The sequence below is a fragment of the Pongo abelii genome, chromosome 3 (assembly GCF_028885655.2).
Source record: "Pongo abelii isolate AG06213 chromosome 3, NHGRI_mPonAbe1-v2.0_pri, whole genome shotgun sequence".
In the NCBI taxonomy this organism is placed as follows: Eukaryota; Metazoa; Chordata; class Mammalia; order Primates; family Hominidae; genus Pongo; species Pongo abelii.
Window position 1 is genome coordinate 98986814 of NC_071988.2, and position 16974 is coordinate 99003787.

General features: G+C 36.7%; 1 protein-coding gene across 9 annotated transcripts in view; it reads right to left on the minus strand.

Annotated features, from left to right (window-relative positions):
- CNOT6L (CCR4-NOT transcription complex subunit 6 like) overlaps positions 1-16974 on the minus strand; it is a 109156-nt gene that overhangs the window by 53552 nt on the left and 38630 nt on the right. For 8 of the 9 annotated variants that reach the window (XM_063722543.1, XM_024245491.3, XM_024245492.3 and 5 more), the window contains 3 exon segments: positions 11574-11695; positions 9830-10016; positions 8386-8471 (listed from right to left, as the gene is read on the minus strand). In XM_063722543.1, coding sequence (XP_063578613.1) covers positions 8386-8471; positions 9830-10016; positions 11574-11685 — 385 coding nt within the window. In that variant the 5' untranslated portion in view covers positions 11686-11695. 9 annotated transcript variants of the gene reach the window in all.

A 16974-nucleotide genomic window follows, 5' to 3' on the forward strand; every position in this document is an offset into this window, starting at 1 on the left:
AGGAACCTGAGGCAGGAGAATAGTTTGAACCCCGGAGGCAGTGGTTGCAGTGAGCCAAGATCGCGCCACTGCACTCCAGCCTGGGCAACAGAGCGAAACTCCGTCTCAAAAAAAAAAAAAAAAAAAAAAGGGAAAAAAGACAGTTGTAGTTTACAATAAAAACAAAAAAAAAGTATAAAGTACCTAGAAATAAGTCTGACAGATGTACTTGATTGGTGTAGAAAGCTATAAAATTTTATTAGAAGACATTAAATAAATGGACAAAAAGCCCAAATTCATGAATAGGATGATTCAATACAATTAGGATGTTAATTCTTCCTAAATTGATCCAGACAGTCAATGAAATTCCAGAGTTCAAACAGAGTTTTTCATGAAACTTAACAAGCTGTTTCTTATGTATGAGAAAGAGCCACAGTGCCCAAATTGTCAAGACACTGCTAAAGAAAAATGTGAGGGGACTTTCAAAACCAGGTATCAAGTTTTAATATAAAGCCATAATAATTAAGACAATATGCTAATTGGTACAAGGTTAGACAAATTTACTACTGGAAAGGAAAAGAAATTCCCAAAATAGACCTAGACATAGTTAATACATAAGAGAAGTGACTTTACTGATCACTGAGAAAAGGAAAAACTATTCACTAATGATGTTGAGACAAGTGGTTACTCATAGGGAAAAAACAAAATTAAATTAAATTCCTCACCAAATTAGACCCCTCATACTATATTTAAAAATCAATTACAAGGGCCAGGTACAGTGGCTCACACCTGTAATCCCAACACTTTGGGAGGCTGAGGCAGGTAGATCACCTAAGGTCAGGAGTTCGAGCCAGCCTGACCAAGATGGTGAAACCCCCGTCTCTACTAAAAATACAAAAACTAGATGGGCATGGTGGCGGGAGCCTGCAATCCCAGCTACTCAGGAAGCTGAGGCATGAGAATTGCTTGAACCCAGGAGGCAGAGGTTGCAGTGAGCTGAGATTGCACCACTGTACTCCAGCATGGGCGACAGAGCGAGACTTTGTCCCAAAAAAAAAAAAAAAAAAAAAAAATCAGTTACAAATGAATTAAAGAATTCACTGCAAAGAGCAAAACCTCAAAACTTTTAAAAGATGATACAAGAGCATATATTTCTGATCTGGGAAGGGCAAGATTTCTGTTATTAACAACACACAAACGTACTAACTACAAGAGAAAAGATTTTAAAACTCAACTACATTAAAAATATCAAATCTGGCCGAGCATGGTGGCTTACACCTGTAATCCCAGCACTTTGGGAGGCTGAGGTGGGAGGATCACCTGAGGTCAGGAGTTCGAGACTAGCCTGGCCAGCATGGTGAAACCCCGTCTCTACTAAAAATACAAAAATTAGCCAGGCATAGTGATGCACGCCTGTAAATCCCAGCTACTTGGGAAGCTGAGGCAGGAGAATCACTTGAACGTGTGGGGTAGAGGTTGCAGTGGCCAAGACTGCGCCACTGCACTCCAGCCTGGGTAACAGAGTGAGACTCCGTCTAAAATATATATATATATTCTACTCATTAAAAAGATACCAGAAAGAAAACAAAAGGAAAAGCCATAGAGTGGGAGAAGACACTTATAACGCAAAATAGAAAAAAGAACTACTCCAATTCAATAAGAAACCATCTAATAGAAAATAGGCTAAAAACATCAACAGTAATTTCAAAGAAATATAATGGCCAACAGACACATGAAAAGATGCAAAATCTTCTCAGCAATTAGGAAAATGTAAATTAAGAGTACAGTTAGAAACTCATACTCAATAACTGGCAAAACTTAAAAATCTGACAATATCAAGTGTTGGAGAAAAGACTGAAAATGAAAACTGTATTATTTTGAGTAGAATCTTTTAGTACAACTACTTTGTAAAACATTATGGTATTGCCTAAAAAAAAACCTAAGGATGTACAGACCTCTACATCCCAATTCCACTCCTATGAAGTATATCAGGAGACATGTATGAGAATGTTCATGGCTGTACTGCTTATAGTAGCCAAAAACAAAAATGGAAGCAACCTAAATATCTACAGCAGAATGAATGAATTATAGCATATTCACATATCAGGATACAATACAGCAGTAAAACAAAGAACTGTCATTAGATGTATGCATCAACATGGCTGAATCATAAAAACATAAGGCTGAATAAAAACCAAGTCATAAAAATTACATTCAGTAGGATTCCATTCATAAAAAGGTTAGAACACCTTTAACAGATGCATACATAACCCCAATATCTAAATTCAGGGTAGTAGTAACATCTGGGAGGAAGACATAATCGTGAAAGAAAACGCAGGAAACATAAAAGGTATAGGGGATCTATAATGACAAGGTGTGATTGTGCCTATTTCCCCATAATCTCACCAACAGGGCTATTTTGTCATATTTTTCGAATTCTCCCAATCTGATAGGTGAAAAATGTAATTGAATATAATTTAAATTTGTACTATTATTATGCATAAGGCTGATCAAGTCCAATTTTAGACCTTTGTACATCATCTGGTACGAACTATTAATATGTTCTCTATTAGACTGTTCTTTTTCTTATTGATTTTTAGAAACTCACATACAACACAAAAATAGGTATTTTGCCTCCTATATAAATGACAATTATATTTCCCAGTGCATTTTTTAAAACAGGTATTTAAAATATTGGCTAATAGGAGAACAACTATTCATTTAATTATTTTCTTTAAAATGTAAGTTAATTATTCTTTTATATTGTATTTCAAGAATAAAACAAATTTACAAAGTAAAAGGAAGTCTTCCACTGACATGGTCCATAAACAGACCAAGTAATCCTTGGAAGAAAGCTAGAAATTTTCAAAATTAGTGAGGTCCTACATATTTTTATGACCTGGGACATCAATTTTTATTGCTCAAGGACAACTTGTTGGCCCATATGTCGGATAAAGTATTGCCTTACACCTTAGGACGTGAATTCTAAATTCTTTTAAAATAACTGTATGAGAATTGCTTCTACTTACGCCTTTTCTTCATAAAATTAATAGATTTTTATTTTTCTTTTTTTTATCATTTTCGTTTTTTTTTCTTGTATTATTATTATTATTATTATTATTATTATACTTTAGGTTTTATGGTACATGTGCACAATGTGCAGGTAAGTTACATATGTATACATGTGCCATGCTGGTGCGCTGCACCCACCAACTCGTCATCTAGCATTAGGTATATCTCCCAATGCTATCCCTCCCCCCTCCCCCCACCCCACAACAGTCCCCAGAGTGTGATGTTCCCCTTCCTGTGTCCATATGTTCTCATTGTTCAATTCCCACCTATGAGTGAGAATATGCGGTGTTTGGTTTTTTGTTCTTGCGATAGTTTACTGAGAATGATGATTTCCAATTTCATCCATGTCCCTACAAAGGACGTAAACTCATCATTTTTTATGGCTGCATAGTATTCCATGGTGTATATGTGCCACATTTTCTTAATCCAGTCTATCATTGTTGGACATTTGGGTTGGTTCCAAGTCTTTGCTATTGTGAATAATGCCGCAATAAACATACGTGTGCATGTGTCTTTATAGCAGCATGATTTATAGTCCTTTGGGTATATACCCAGTAATGGGATGGCTGGGTCAAATGGAATTTCTAGTTCTAGATCCCTGAGGAATCGCCACACTGACTTCCACAATGGTTGAACTAGTTTACAGTCCCACCAACAGTGTAAAAGTGTTCCTATTTCTCCATATCCTCTCCAGCACCTGTTGTTTCCTGACTTTTTAATGATTGCCATTCTAACTGGTGTGAGATGGTATCTCATTGTGGTTTTGATTTGCATTTCTCTGATGGCCAGTGATGGTGAGCATTTTTTCATGTGTTTTTTGGCTGCATAAATGTCTTCTTTTGAGAAGTGTCTGTTCATGTCCTTCGCCCACTTTTTGATGGGGTTGTTTGTTTTTTTCTTGTAAATTTGTTGGAGTTCATTGTAGATTCTGGATATTAGCCCTTTGTCAGATGAGTAGGTTGCGAAAATTTTCTCCCATTTTGTAGGTTGCCTGTTCACTCTGATGGTAGTTTCTTTTGCTGTGCAGAAGCTCTTGAGTTTAATTAGATCCCATTTGTCAATTTTGGCTTTTGTTGCCATTGCTTTTGGTGTTTTAGACATGAAGTCCTTGCCCATGCCTATGTCCTGAATGGGGAATTCAACAACCCTTCATGCTAAAAACTCTCAATAAATTAGGAATTGATGGGATGTATCTCAAAATAATAAGAGCTATTTATGACAAACCCACAGCCAATATCATACTGAATGGGCAAAAACTGGAAGCATTCCCTTTGAAAACTGGCACAAGACAGGGATGCCCTCTCTCACCACTTCTATTCAACATAGTGTTGGAAGTTCTGGCCAGGGCAATTAGGCAGGAGAAGGAAATCAAGGGTATTCAATTAGGAAAAGAGGAAGTCAAATTGTCCCTGTTTGCAGATGACATGATAGTATATCTAGAAAACCCCATTGTCTCAGCCCAAAATCTCCTTAAGCTGATAAGCAACTTCAGCAAAGTCTCAGGATACAAAATCAATGTGCAAAAATCACAAGCATTCTTATACATCAATAACAGACAAACAGAGAGCCAAATCATGAGTGAACTCCCATTCACAATTGCTTCAAAGAGAATAAAATACCTAGGAATCCAACTTACAAGGGATGTGAAAGACCTCTTCAAGGAGAACTACAAACCACTGCTCAAGGAAATAAAAGAGGATACAAACAAATGGAAGAACATTCCATGCTCATGGGTAGGAAGAATCAATATCATGAAAATGGCCATCCTTCCCAAGGTAATTTACAGATTCAATGCCATCCCCCATCAAGCTACCAATGACTTTCTTCACAGAATTGGAAAAAACTACTTTAAAGTTCATATGGAACCAAAAAAAAGCCCGCATCGCCAAGTCAATCCTAAGCCAAAAGAACAAAGCTGGAGGCATCACACTACCTGACTTCAAACTATACTACAAGGCTACAGTAACCAAAACAGCATGGTACTGGTACCAAAACAGAGATATAGATCAATGGAACAGAACAGAGCCGTCAGAAATAACGCCACATATCTACAAGTATCTGATCTTTGACAAACCTGACAAAAACAAGAAATGGGGAAAGGATTCCCTATTTAATAAATGGTGCTGGGAAAACTGGCTAGCCATATGTAGAAAGCTGAAACTGGATCCCTTCCTTACACCTTATACAAAAATCAATTCAAGATGGATTAAAGACTTAAATGTTAGACCTAAAACCATAAAAACCCTAGAAGAAAACCTAGGCATTACCATTCAGGACATTTTTATTTTTCTAAGTAACTTCACAGAACACTTCCAACTTACTAGACTGGCGGTGCCTGTGTCTATAGTTTTAAAATTGGCCTTCTTATCCTAATTCCTCAAATAACCTACTCTCCACGCTTTCCTCAAATCTCAAAATAAAATTTCTAAAAATTAGCTTGTTGAGCCAGCATGACCCAAATCATTACTAAAATTTCAGTATCTGAGTTTCAAAGGAAGAAAAGGATATAGAGGAAAAAAAACCAGTTTCAAGACAAAATGTCTCAGAAGCAGTTCATTCTCATTGTTTCTTTTAACTGTATCACAGTGCTATTTCAAATGTTCCATTCAATTTTTTTGACATAAAGTACCATAATATGGCTAATAAAACTGACTTTGAAATTATTTCAAATTTTACCTTCCTAAGAATATAAAACTACCATTCATTAGCAACACTGTATCCCTTCAACTGCTTCAGAAGCCACTCCTGCTATTACCATCTTAAACTTTTTTAAAACGAAGAGATCTGGTTTTCTGGATCACCTTGGAAAGTGACACTGACAAAAAACTAAACAGACTCTCAAAGAAGTTTAGAAAAGGGCTACATATAGGTACTTACCATATAACAAATTGAAATTTAATAAAAAATAATTTATCCATAGGCATAAACAAAGCTAAGTTACAGTTGGTGAAGCAGAGCTGGCGTCTGACTTGATAGATTTTAATGAATGTTAATCAGTGGTGCCTGACTTGATAGATTTTAAAGAATGTAAATCAGTAGACAAAATGCCACTAGAATCGAAGGCCTGCCAAAGACAATCGTTTGGAAAACTACCATTTCAACTAGAAAAACTGAATGAAGGACTAAGGAGATAATATTCAAAATTACTCATTCAGTTGATACTTAGTACAAATTTTCTGGAAACATGCTTGTACTTGAGATAATATGAAACAGTTATGAAAGAGTAAGAAATACTAACAGTTGCTTTTTCAGGAATGTTTCTTATACAAAGGGTAAGTCCACTGGATTCAATAGTAAATTATTCGCCCTGCACAGTGGCTCACGCCTGTAATCCCAGCACTTTGAGAGGCCGAGGTGGGCGGATCACCTGAGGTCAGGAGTTCGAGATCAGCCTGACCAACATGGAGAAGCCCCAACTCTACTAAAAATACAAAAAATTAGCGGGGCGTGGTGGTGCATGCCTAGCTACTTGGGAGGCTGAGGCAGGAGAATCACTTGAACCTGGGAGGTGGAGGTTGCCGGGAGGCAGTGGTTGCAGTGAGCCGAGATCATGCCATTGCACTCCAGCCTGGGCAACAAAAGTGAAACTCCATCTCAAAAAAAAAAAAGTAAATTATTCATTTGTCATTGATATGCTTTCTATCAATATCAGGAAGAAGAAAATAGCTGCTAGTGAGGAACAGACTTGCACCTACTCCAACTGTAGCTGAATGGCTGTTTCAGCTATATAAGAATAAGACTGAGCATAAAGAAAATGAGGTGAAATGTCTCAACAGTACAATTTCAAATCCTTTGGGTTAATCCTCAATCCTTAGGAAAATATTTTAGATATAAGTACTTTCCCTCTCTACTTCATATGTGATTTAAAAAATCAATAAAATCCTACAGAGAAACTATAAACACAAGATTCAAACCATTCATATAATTGTCTAATTTATGAAACTGAATAAGGAAACCTAATTATCATGTGTTATTTCAACCAATAAAATCAGCATTCTTTCTATTCTTATTCAAATTTCATTCTTAATGATCCATTATATGACATAAGCAAATGCAGGCAGAACATTATCATGGAAACTAAAATAGTCTTTGAAGAAGGAAAATAAAATCTATGAAAGTGTATACTTTACAAGGCTTTGACTGATGTTTATTCCTCATGAGCACAGAAGAAAATGTTTAATACAGAACATTTGTATTTGGTCCTATTAATTCATAAATAAACTCTTATATGCTATGCCATAAGAGAAAATTATACAAATTTCAGTGTTTCTATGAATTGAGTATGCCTTTCATCCCAAATTGACTGAGAAACATGGTCAGAGAAGCATGCATTTTGGACTAACACATTACCTAGAATAATTTACTTAATAGGTACAGCTAATTTTACTATTATAATGTTTTCTCTCCTGTAATCACATCAATGCTATTTTATCCACCATGTCAAAAGCTAAACATGAGGCATTTTGGCTGAGGTTTAGACTATTATTAGGTAAAGTAATCCCATTTTTTTTTTTGAGACGGAGTTTCGCTCTTGTTGCCCAGGCTGGAACGCAATAGCGCGATCTCGGCTCCCCGCAACCTCCGCCTCCTGGGTTCAAGCGATTTTCCAGACCCCCAAGTAGCTGGGATTACAGGCATGCACCACCACACCCGGCTAATTTTGTATTTTTAGTAGAGACAGGGTTTCTCCATGTTGGTCAGGCTAGTCTCAAACCAGCCTAGTATTCCCTTTTTTCAAGTGTTAATTTAAATTATCTCTTCTAAGAAATTTCAGTTTTTTAGAAAATTAAAGGTAAGATACAAAAACAACCAAAAAATTTTCCCCTTACAAGTTTGTTAAAATGATGGCACATATTGAAATCTTCAAGTTCAATTTGATACATAAAGAACTACTTTTCTTAGGCCGGGCACAGAGGCTCACACCTGTAATACCAGCACTTTGGGAGGCCGAGGCCGGCGGATCACGAGGTCAGAAGATCGAGACCATCCTGGCTAACACGGTGAAACCCTGTCTCTACTAAAAATACAAAAAAAATTAGCCGGGGGTGGTGGCGGGCGCCTGTAGCCCCAGCTACTCAGGAGGCTGAGGCAGGAGAATGGCATGAACCCAGGAGGCGGAGCTTGCAGTGAGCCGAGATTGCGCCACTGCACTCCAGCCTGGGCGACAGACCAAGACTCCGTCTCAAACAAACAAACAAAAAAAACTACTTTTCTTTCAAGAGAAAGTACACGTAGTCACATTCTAAAAATCATACTAAAACTTGACCTTTTTAAAGGCCAAAATGCTCTTTAAAAGGCTTGGAATAACCTCAAAACTGTTTAAAAATCACTTACCTTTCAAACCTAGAGTTTGTAGCTGGAAGAGCCGACCAAGTTCATAAGGCAAAACCCGTAACAGATTGTTATTTAAAAGCAATTCCCTGTTTCAAAAAAAAAAAATTAGTTTAAGTTTTATTAACATCTGTATTTGCCATTCTTAAGGCTCCTTCTAACATACTATGAGTGATTGCTTATATTCAAGGCACATTTCTATGTGCTCATCCAAAAACATTGCACAATATAAAAGTACTACAAAATGTGCAATTGCCACAACTATTAACAATGTTTCTATTTCTACCATTTACTCATTCGCTAGCTCACATTAAAGTTGGAGGTGTAGGAACTGCTTATCATTCTCAGGCTAAATCTACCCCCTTTTTTGTCACCCAAAATGCCTATCAAATGCAAATGTGACAGATATCCTTAGCAGCTAAACAACAGATATCCTTGAACCTCGTCTAATTAATAGAAAAAAGTACAAATTTTTACACAAACTCCAGGAATAAACTGTAATTAGTAGCCAATCACCTGTATCTCTTTTTAAGTAACTGAATACTACTCTAATCATATCAAGATACTAAGAAAACAAACCAAAAAATTAATAAAAATAAAAAGAATAAGAAACAACAGGTGAAGTATATTAAAGAAGACAAAAGAAAATGTGAAAAGATGAAAAAATATACTATGATCGACAATCACTGACATGAAACATAAATATTAAAATAAAGCATAGATAGTACAGACAAGAATAGGATAGCATAAATAAGATCTAACTTTATGATTGTGAAATTTTGAGCAGCCTATAGGGAAAAAATAGCATCCTCATTAGTGGATGACCAAAAGTAAAAAAAGCAAGTAAAGGATAGTGAAGAACAAGATTTTAAAACAATATGTTTAATTTTAAACATGTGATGGCAATTTTTAAAAATTATTACTCAACAGATAATCATTGGAAACATTTAGATAAGATCTTAAGATTCCTGCAAAATTTTTTTAGAATTTCTTTAGGGAATTTTTAAAGAATCCCTAAAAATTAGAAACAAATCCATTTCATCAGGTTTTAAAGGTTTCCTTAAGGAGTTGTATTATGAAATATAAATATTCTTTGACTCATATAATAGAGATATGTTCTTATAAGTTTTATTCATCAGCAAATCTTCATTTTTCAAGTACTTCTAATCAGTCTTATCACATCGGATAATGAGACTTACTATTTTAGCCCCACCCCACCTCAAGTTTGTCAAGGAAACTGGTAATACAAGCACACTCTAATTCAGGAACCTCCAAATTTAAAGGAAAAGAAATGTTCAACGGAGGCCAACTCAAGCACTATGCTTAGACAGTTTATATAATTTGATAGTTACAACACACAGAAATCCTATTGTAATTGAGTAACATCCCCTCATTTTCTTAAATTTAGAATTTTATATAGTGAGTCATGTCTGTTTTATTTCCTCACCTGAGAGACACCATGTTTCCTAGTTCTGCTGGTAAACTTCTGAGTTTATTGGATGACAGATCCAGGTAAACCAGATTATGAAGCTTGGCAATATCAGGTGGAATGCGACTAAGGTAATTGTCATTTAGGTGCAGCGCTGTCAAATGTGTCAATGACCAAAGTGATGTACTTAGGCTCCGCACTCTACCTAAAAGGCAAAATACTGAAGTGTAAAACCCCAGGCCCAACATGACACCTAAACTACAATGACTAAAAAGTGGTAAGAGAGGCTGCAAATACACACGGATATTGTATCTCTGACATTTTAATTTTTTATTTAATGCCATTTGATTGCTTCCAAACACCTGGCCCTCCTTTACGTTCATGCCACTTTCACCTGACAACCACTCTTTCTCATGAACCTTCCATGTATTAAATGAGAAGTGGCAAAATGTGGAAACCCTTGGAGTTTAACTGAGTAGTTCTCAACCAGAGGCAATTTTGTTTCCTCAAAGGATTTTGGAACGCCTGGAGACATTTTTGGTTGCCACAACTGAAAGGGTACCACTGCTATCTAGTGAGTAGAGGCCAGGAATGCTACTAAATATCCTACAATGCACACAACAGCCCTCCACTATTATCCAGCTCAAAGTGTCAGTAGTGCCAAGGCTAAGAAACCCTAGATTAACTTAGTAAGATCGGCTCATATTCATTCTTTTGACTACCAATCATCCATCCACCCAGTTACCTTTTAGCTAAATGTGCAAGTAATTCTTGCTATTGACATTACAATGTGGGGTTTAACTCTTCCAAATGAATGCCTACTGGGGAAAAAATGGCATTTTATATATAATCTGTATTATACCAATTCAAAAAAGAAAAATACTTATATTCTATTTTTAATAAACTTTAAATTTTGTAATAATTTCAGATTTACAGAAAAGTTACCAAGATAACACAGAGAGTTCCTATATACCCCTCCTTCAGCTCCCCTAACATTAGAATCTACATCATCACCATGGTACATTTGTCAAAACTACGAAACCAACACTGGTGCATTACTACTAATTAAACTCCAGACTTTACTTGGATTTCACCAGTTTTTATACCTTTTTGTTCCAGATTCAACGCAGGCTACCATTTTGCATTTAGTTACCTCTCCTTAGTCTCCTCTGGTCTGTGACAGTTTCAGCCTTTGTTTTACATGACCATGACAATTTTGAGTATTAATCAAGTTAGGTATTTTGCACAAGGTCCTTTAGCTTGAGTTTGTCTGATGTTTTTCTCATTATTAGACTGGAATTATGAGTTATTAGGAATCACATTCTATTTTACCAAATCCCAAACAGGTATTAAGGTCCTGTAACACAGTTATTATATATTTATTAGAATAAATAGATAGCTTCCAGGTTTCCTTCTTTGCCGACACTGAGATAGGAGGATGGCAAAGATTTCAATTTGCAAAAATAATTACTCTGAAATAGCCTAAACAAAATCTATTATATCAAAGAACCTGGTTTTACTTAGAAACAAAACTCCCAATATCCTCAATTCCAGATGCCTGCTCAATGTAATTAATCTCAAAGAATGGAAACAAAGATATTCAGTCACACATAAAACAGATAAATTAAACACTAGTATCTTACCATCTTGTAGTTTTTCAACGAGTCCATCTAATTAAAAATGTACAACAAAAAGATAGCAATACTCAACTTTTTTATTATCACTATTACATTCCAGATTAAATGCTTCAGATTCCACTCACCCGAGATTTCTAATTCTGCCCAGTGAGATTTTTTCCCATTGGCTACCTCCTCTGCTGACATGATGGTATAAATTCTGCGAGGATCTGGAGGATCATATTTTTCCTTTGGCATCCCTATTAGTCTGTTTAAAAAAAAAAAAAAGGAGATCAATAATTATTATAGTCTTACTTTAAAAAAAGAGAAAATAGGATGGTAAACTCCTTTTCTCTCCCATTACCAGTCTAGTAAGTCATTTTATATTACAAATTCTCACTTGCAGAAAAAGAAAACACACACATTATCTGCAGTATGCTAGGATCTTGCAGGAACTCATTATCAGATGCCTAAGGGAAAATGCAAATAAGCAACAGCACTGGACTTGCAATGAACATTATAGTTGTTTCCTAACTCCTTCCCTTCATTTAGCTGCACTGCTTTCCCACACAGCAGTTTCGTGAATGGACTCTGACTAGTCTAAGAGAATCAGGTAATTCTATCCTCCTTTCCTCAGTGATATTCAGATATCCCATGCCTAAGACAATCAGCACATGACATTCCCCTTGCAGAGATTTAGTTCAGGAGTATCTAATAATCACAAAACCGCAGAACTCATTCTATGTTTATAGGAGAAGCAGGCTTCTCTCTCCTGCTGGTCATAAACAAAGAAGAATACAGCCCAAATTGCTGTCGGCAGCCATGCAACAATGATAAGGAAAGTCAGCCATGGAAGGCAGAGTCTGGAAAACAGAAAAACAAAGGCAGAGTCCTCACTGAATGACACCTGTAGCACACCCAAATACTGGCCTCTTCTGATACACAAGCCAATATAGTTCTCTTATTGTTTAAGCTAGTTTGAATTGTGTTTTCTGTTACTAGTAATCAAAAGTGTCCTAATTAGTATGAGTACATATCTTAGTTTGCCTGGGTGAGTCTTGGTTTATATCTGTTGTTCTGAAGCAATTATTATTATCATCCCTTTTCATGCTCAAAAGAGTCCAATTTGGATGAGTTACATGGCCACCCTAATCAAAACTAGTACAGTCATGTGTTGTTTAACAAAGATATGTTCTGAGAAATGCATTGTTAGGCAATCCAAACGTTGTTATGCAGCACATGACTATACTGTGCCATCTTCCTGCTATAACTGCCAAAATAATCACTAAACAATCATCAATGATGACTAGCTAGACATAAAACTCATCAAATGTGCTACGTATGAAGTAGGTGACAAATGGCTCTAAAAGTAACCTTATTCAAGGGGTCTAATATAAGAAGTACTGCTTGGTAGTAGACAGACAATAAAATCCAGTTCATATCTAACAAGAATAGCAAATGACACAATGTCCTGAGCCTAAATTAAACTCCTGCATGCTTTCAATAAATTGCCACATAGTATTTATATTGGGTTCTTTGCCCATATATACACACCCCCCAAAACCAAGTGTCTGAATCTGGAACTGTTTCCAAGTAAAGTTTAGAACTTATATCCCAAATTGAAGAGTTGCTTTCAGGTCATCTGAAATTTGTTACATATAGAGATTAAAGAAAAAAGAGATATTCTATCACGTAACAAGAAATCAAAAAGCTAGTTTATAAGAATGCAATCAAAGTTTCCCATACTATCATTTTCTCTCACATTTCTAAAGGGAAAATAGTCATTCCTTTCCACTTACTTAAAGGAGCAAAGAGAAAGTTTTCCATATCTGTTCATATGTTAACAGTAATTAGTTTCCAACTTTCCAGGTTAAGCTCTTCAACTCTAATCTTACACAATTTGGGCGATGCTAAACCGTATTTTATTTTCCATAAATGTCTTAGAACTTCATATAGCACAAAGAATATAATCATTTTCCGCAGGAGAAAAATTTGATTTCTACCATATTCAGCCTATATATAATACTTCTGAAAATAAAGTTTTTAGGTAACAAGGTTTTCAGAATTTCTGCTAGACACCATAAGGCACATGTGTCTCTTTGGGTACTTTTGGGTAATAATAAAAGAGTCTACAAAAAAATACAAGATTAAGCAAAGCCAAATCAAATAGATCTAGATCCAAAGACACACTACGTAATTCATTACCTACAACGAGAATGGGTAAAACATCCTAAATTTACAAAAACATAGGTTTCACTAATTTTAGATCTTTTTTTTTGAGACAGAGTTTTGCTCTGTCGCCCAGGCTGGAGTGCAGTGGCGCGATCTCGAGATCTCGACTTACTGCAACCTCCGCCTCCCAGGTTCAAATGATTCTCCTGCCTCAGCCTCCTGAGTAGCTGAGGTTACAGGCGCGTGTCACCACGCCTGGCTAATTTTTGTATTTTTAGTAGAGATGGGGGTTTCACCACGTTGGTCAAGCTGGTCTCGAACTCCTGACCTTGTGATCCGCCCGCCTTGGCCTCCCAAAGTGCTGGGATTACAGGCGTGAGCCATGGCACTCAGCCCAATTTTAGATCATTTTTATAAAACACAGGGCAGGCCAGGTGTGGTGTCTCACGCGTGTAATCCTAGCACTTTGGGAGGCCGAGGCGGGCTGATTACAAGGTCAGGAGATCGAGACCATCCTGGCTAACACGATGAAACCCCATCTCTACTAAAAAAAATACAAAATATTAGAGGGGCATGGTGGCGGGCACCTGTAGTCCCAGCTACTCGGGAGGCTGAGGTAGGAGAATGACGTGAATCCGGGAGGCGGAACCTGCAGTGGGCCGAGATTGCACCATTACACTCCAGCCTGGGCGACAGAGCAAGACTCCGTCTCAAAAGACAAAAACAAAACAAAACAAAAAAACAACAACAACACACACACACAGGCATAGGATTAGAAGGCAATTTAATCTGTTTTAATCACGGCTCCCACTAGATGGTATGTTCCTTAAGGGGACTATGTTTCTGTGTGGAGGCATATCCTTTTTATATCTCTATACAGTGCCCGCGCATATCCCTTTTTATATCTCTATACAGTTCCCGCCATATAGGAAGCATATAACATGTATTTGTGGAATGATCAATGATCATATGCTTTATAATCTTAAAATCTGCCACTTTCCTCCCTCCCTACTCATCTCACAGCCAATTAACACCCAATGCTTTTCTAAAAATTGATACAAAGAAATGGTAATTCATCCACATGTTTAATTTTCCCAGATATTTTTAAAATCTAGACAGAAAATTAATAATTACCATCTTTTCTGGTGCTCCAATTCTAATCTCTAAAACAGATATTATATAGAACTAGATTTCTATTTTTTAATTCTTCATGTTTCAATCTAAGTCCATTAAAATTACGAAATCTCTTCTTTTAAAAAAAAAAAGCTCCATAAAATGTTTACCAATATCTATAATATGTAAAAACCAAAGTAAGATCAATACTGCCATATTAGGGGTCAGAGGTCTCTTTTGGATTTGATTAGGATGCCAATAAAAATGACCGAAGGCTGGGCGCGGTGGCTCACGCCTTGTAATCCCAGCACTTTGGGAGGCTGAGGCGGGCAGATCACGAGGTCAAGAGATCGAGACCATCCTGGCTAACACGGTGAAACCCCGTCTCTACCAAAAAAAATACAAAAAATTAGCCGGGTGTGATGGCGGGCGCCTGTAGTCCCAGCTACTTGGGAGGCTGAGGCAGGAGAATGGCGTGAACCCGGGAGGCAGAGCTTGCAGTGAGACGAGACTACCCCACTGCACTCCAGCCTGGGCAACACAGTGAGACTCTGTCTCAATCAATCAATCAACAGAGAACTCAGTTTCAGGAAATTAACATTAATTAAACCCTTCCATTCAGCTTTATTTTCCCCTCTCAAGTCTCGGCATCAACTTTCCACCTTGTAGGCATACCACAAAAATCTATTTCAAAATAACTTAAAATTATGAAATAAATTATTCAAATGTAATTTAAATCTCTAAATGTGACACTGCTCATGTGGCTTCAAATAGTCTCATATACAGCTCAGTTCAACACTTAAATACTAAGTGATTAACATTTTTCATCCAAGAAAGAGAAATGTTTTATTTGGGAAAACATAGCGCAGTTAATTTCTTATCTTTAATTTCAAACTAATGAAGAGGCAGGTTTTTGAATTAGTTTTTCCAAGAGTTTCTAATTTCTACAACAACTTACACAGATTCTCAAAAGATCCTCCCATTACATCAACCAAATTTATACTGGGAATCCTGATTACATAACAAAGCCTGTTAGCAACACCTTTCCAACTTTGCCATCTAACTCCATTTCAACAGTATGAAAAACACTCCACTTAGTTTCCCAAATACTACACAAGCTGCTTTGAGTCTGCCATCCATTCACTCTTTTATTTCCTAGCGTGTCTCCTACAAAGGCCTCAGAGACTCTGAGTAAAATTTCTGAGAGTAACCATCAGTCCTAGATAAGGAACCCGATTTTCTCCTACTTCTTATATACTCCTTACATTAAAAAGTTTTAATCTCCATCACCAAAGGCTGATTAAACACTACCACAGAGTGTAGACTTTAATAAATTTGTCTTCGGTTCTATTAAACAAAAACTTCAGATAAATCTGTAAAATACTGACTTCACAGAAAACGTATTTCAAAGCTGGGCACAGCAGTATACTCCTGTGGTTCCACCCAGGTGGGTGGCTGAGGTGGAGGGATCACTTGCAGCTAGGAGTTCAAGGCCATTGTGCACTATAATCACACCTCTGAATAGCCACTGCACTCTAGCCTGGGCAACATAGCAAGACTCTGCCTCTAAAAACCATAAAAAAATATGCAGCCATAAAAAAGAGTGAGTTCATGTTCTTTGCAGGGACATGGATGAAGCTGGAAGCCATCATTTCCAGCAAACTAACACAGGAACAGAAAACCAAACACTGCATGTTCTCACTCCTAAGTGGGAGGTGAACAATGAGAACACATGGACACAGGGAGGGGAATATCACACACCAGGGCCTGTCAGGGGGTGGGGGGCAAGGGGAGGGAGAGCATTAGGATAAATACCTAATGGATGCAGGGGTTAAAACCTAGATGACGGGTTGACAGGTGCAACAAACCACTATGGTACATACATACCTATGTAACAGACCTGCATGTTCTGTACATGTATCCCAGAACTTAAAGTAAAATTTTAAAAAACATTAAAAATAAAAAATATTTAATGTATTTTAGGGGTTTTTTGTATTTTAGTTTTTTTAATTTATAAGCAATATTATATGTAACACTAGGTCTGCTTTGCACAGAAAAATTTAAATTTAGAGTTTCCAAAACTGCAAATAAATCTACATAACATGCTATTTCAATGAAAGGTATATTTTTAAAATACATATGAAATACATACAAATATACTATTGTTAAAGAACCCCAAATCTCAAGTTTTATATGTAGCACTAGCAAAATAAAGTAGCATAACTCCCCCTGAAAAAACAAGCTGGCCAAATCAGGGCAAAC